Genomic DNA, 3,245 nt, shown 5'->3' with positions numbered 1-3,245 from the left:
CCTGCAGTGGTCTTGAGTGTGAGAGAGAGTGAAGAAGGGGGTCAATGAGAGTAGATGACCCTTCTTCAGGCTCAGGTGGGGGGAAGCCAGGGCAATGGACCACATCTAGTGGTGGCTGGGGCCATTTTTAGACTGAAAAATGCAGTGGAGAAGAACGCAGGAAAGGGGGACAGCCAGAGCTGAGCCTCTGAACTGGCTGAGGGCTGGGTCCAGAGAACACCATGGTGTGGCCTTGAAAGTCTCCTTTTAGGACCGACTGGGTATTTCAGGCTCTAGATGAGGGCTGGTTGCTGTTATTCATTCATCAAACATTAGCTGAGTGCCTACTGGGTGCAAGGCAGTGCCTAGAGCTGGGGATTGATTGGTGAAGACACTACATTACTATGATTCCTGAGGAGGTCATCTGGGGAGAAGGATCTTGGACACCTGCCTGTCTCCCTTTCTCTCCGGAAGGACTCAACTGTCTTGAGCAACCCTGGCAATGACACTCCCCTGTGGGGCCCAGGAGAGGCCAACACATTGTCAGGGAGATGGAGAAACGAATTCTTTAGTTGCACATGAGGAGGACTTGCCCACTGCCCAGCAAGCCCCGTGAGGCAACAACAGTAGGGGCTGAGGCAAACCTCAACCCACATCCTGGCAGGCAGCCAGTGATGGGTGGGTCAGGAAGGCTCCTAGTTGGGTCTTTGCATCAGGCCCAAGCTGGGCATAAAGGAGGGACCTGCAGGTTGGGAGGAGGCTGACTTGGGGACCATGGAGACCCAGAGGGACAGCCCCTCCCTGGCGCGGTGGTCACTGTTGCTACTGCTGCTGGGCCTGGTGATCACTCCAGCTGCCTCCCGGACCCTCACCTACAGGGAGGCTGTGCTCCGTGTTGTGGATAGCTTAAACCAGCAGTCCTCGGAGGAGAATTTCTACCGTCTCCTGCAGCTGGACTCACAGCCCGAGGGAGTGAGTTGAGGAGGGGGACAGTGAGGAGGGAGGCTCTGCTCCAGCCTGCCAGTCTTGGCTGTACCGTCCTTCCCTTTTTTCATGCTTTGCTCATGTCAGGAAGGCCTTTCTCCCTTTAAGTGTTCTTCCAAGAAACCTTTCCATCGTCGTGTGCCCCCCTCTCCCCACCAGCATGAGTGCTTCTTGCCTTAGAATCTCTACTGCGTGAAGAGGTGCCCCTCCCATTCAGTGTTCTGGAAGTTCCAGGGTTAAGACTGGGATTACTGGCTCTGGGATGTGACTTCCCTGCCCAGGGAAGGGCTCTGCTCAGCCTTGAGATTCCAGTGGGAATGTCTTTGCCTCCAGGAGGCCCCTGCTTTCTCGTGGCCCCCTGAGGGGGAGGTGCTACCCATTAGAGCTTGTCTGAGGTCCGCTCATGCTCTCTCAGTTTGGTGAGGGCAAGAATGGGCTCTGTCTGCCTCACCTCTATGCCTTAGCACAGAGTCAGTACCTAAGCTGGGAGGTTGGTGGGGGGGCACAGGGGCAGGGGGGTGGGCAGGTATACAGATTAGAGAAGGCAAGCATGAGCCTGAGTCTGGTCTTCCCACTTCCTCTCCTGAGCAGGATGAGAACCCAGACATCCCAAAGCCTGTGAGCTTCACCATGAAGGAGACTGTGTGTCCCAAGACGACACAGAAGCCCCTGGAGGAGTGTGATTTCAAGGACAATGGGGTGAGGCTGGGGCTGCTGGCAGATGCCCCCCTGGGAGCTGAACGAGTGGCCTCCTGGGAATATTTCCAGCCACTGGGGTGACGCTGGGAGGTTATGGCACAGGGGTTCCAATTTGACCTGGAGACTCCTCTTCTCAGCTGGTGAAACGGTGTAACGGGACAGTCACCCTGGATGCGGACAGGAGCTACTATGACATCAACTGTGATGAGGTGAGTGTTCCCTTCTGGATTGGAGGGGTTGATGGGGTGGCGGTGCATAGAACATCCTATGGGCCAATTAACCACTGTGGCATCCAGGCAGAGAAAGCCCCTCCTGCCCTGGGCTTCTCCCTTAACCTGAGCCTCAGGTCTCCAGGACTGTCTCTGCAATCCCTTAGAACAGTGGTTCTCAAAAGTGTGGTCCTGAGAACCTGGGAATTTGTTAGAAATGCAAATTCTTGGGCCCCACTCAGAACTACAGAATCAGATTCTGGTGTGGGGCCCAGCAATTTGTACTTTAACAAACCCGCCAGGGGATTCTGACTCCTGTTGAGAGGCTTGAGAGCCACTTTGAGTAATGAGCTTTCAGCTGTGTGACCCTGGGAAGCCCCCTGCCATCTCTGGGCCAGTTTCTTCATCTGTTCGTGGGTGTAAGGATTCAATCAACCACATACTCTGAAGGTTATAGCCAGAGGATGAACTGGAGCCCCAAGGCTCTTTGGGGAGCCCAAGAGAGAGGTGTCTAGGAGGGGAGGGATCTTGTCTTGACCCTGGGTCCAGCCCAGCCCCCATAAAGAAACTACTTCCTTCTGACACACAGGCCCAGGAAGCCAGATTTGTCAGGCTGCGGGATTTCTTCAAGAAAGCGGAGCAGAAAATTCGCGGAAGGATTCGGGGAATTGGCAGAAGGATTTGGAGAATTGGCAAGGGAATCAGGGATATTTTAAAGAATCTTCCACCCAGGCCACGGGTCTAAGGGTCTGCTTTGCCCTGACTTAGGCTTCTGGACCCTAAAAATAAATTTTTGTGAAAGCAACTTCCTCTAAGCTTCAATTTTACTTGTCTTGCTCACCACGATCGAGTCATCATTTCTGGAAGGACTTGCGCGCGCGTGTGTGTGTATGTGTGTGTGTGCATGTGTGCGCGCGCGTATGCGCGTGTATATGTGTACACGCACCCATGCAAAGCACAAAGGTGGGGGCAGCTATTCCACCCAGAATGGCATGGGGCGAGGCTGTAGGGCTAGGACGGCCAGGACAGTGTCTCCATTCTCAGGATTCTTCCCCATGCCCTTCAAATGCCTCCCACCATCCTCGCTGAACACCCAGTAGTGATAAAATCAACGCTGTGTGTAGTTAGTGGAGAGGTTGCAGAGCTGTTCCTGCTTCTATGGAGATGGCAGCTGAGGGAGGGGCCAGGCATTTTGGGAAACACAGGGAGGCAGTTAAGTCTCCCGGCCGGCTAGGTTCTAAGGTCAGCCTGCTGGTGCAGTTCCCATAAAGTTCCAATTCCCCTTGAAAATCTTTTTTTTTTTTTTAAAGATTTTATTTATTTATTTAACAGAGATAGAGACAGCCAGCGAGAGAGGGAACACAAGCAGGGGGA

At 53.9% G+C, this 3,245-nt stretch overlaps 1 protein-coding gene across 1 annotated transcript; it reads left to right on the top strand.

The window, feature by feature from the left end:
• The first annotated feature begins 704 nt into the window (after positions 1-704).
• Positions 705-2,676, top strand: LOC103674860 (cathelicidin antimicrobial peptide). The gene is made up of 4 exons (XM_008703850.2): positions 705-951; positions 1,555-1,662; positions 1,800-1,871; positions 2,461-2,676. The coding sequence occupies exons 1-4, from the start codon at positions 754-756 to the stop codon at positions 2,614-2,616; spliced, it is 534 nt and encodes a 177-aa protein (XP_008702072.1). The 5' UTR covers positions 705-753; the 3' UTR covers positions 2,617-2,676.
• The last annotated feature ends 569 nt before the right edge of the window (positions 2,677-3,245 follow it).

This window comes from Ursus maritimus, unplaced genomic scaffold, assembly GCF_017311325.1.
Source record: "Ursus maritimus isolate PB19 unplaced genomic scaffold, ASM1731132v1 scaffold_14, whole genome shotgun sequence".
Lineage (NCBI taxonomy): Eukaryota > Metazoa > Chordata > Mammalia > Carnivora > Ursidae > Ursus > Ursus maritimus.
Note: the sequence above shows the minus strand (reverse complement) of the source record. Positions and strands in the feature narration are given on the sequence as shown.

Bases quoted from the DNA above. Each gene is read 5' to 3' on its own strand.
- LOC103674860 (XM_008703850.2), top strand. From the start codon at position 754: ATGGAGACCCAGAGGGACAGCCCCTCCCTGGCGCGGTGGTCACTGTTG. The intron at 952-1,554 runs GTGAGTTGAGGA...TCTCCTGAGCAG, and splicing joins TGGACTCACAGCCCGAGGGA to GATGAGAACCCAGACATCCC. The intron at 1,872-2,460 runs GTGAGTGTTCCC...TCTGACACACAG, and splicing joins ATGACATCAACTGTGATGAG to GCCCAGGAAGCCAGATTTGT.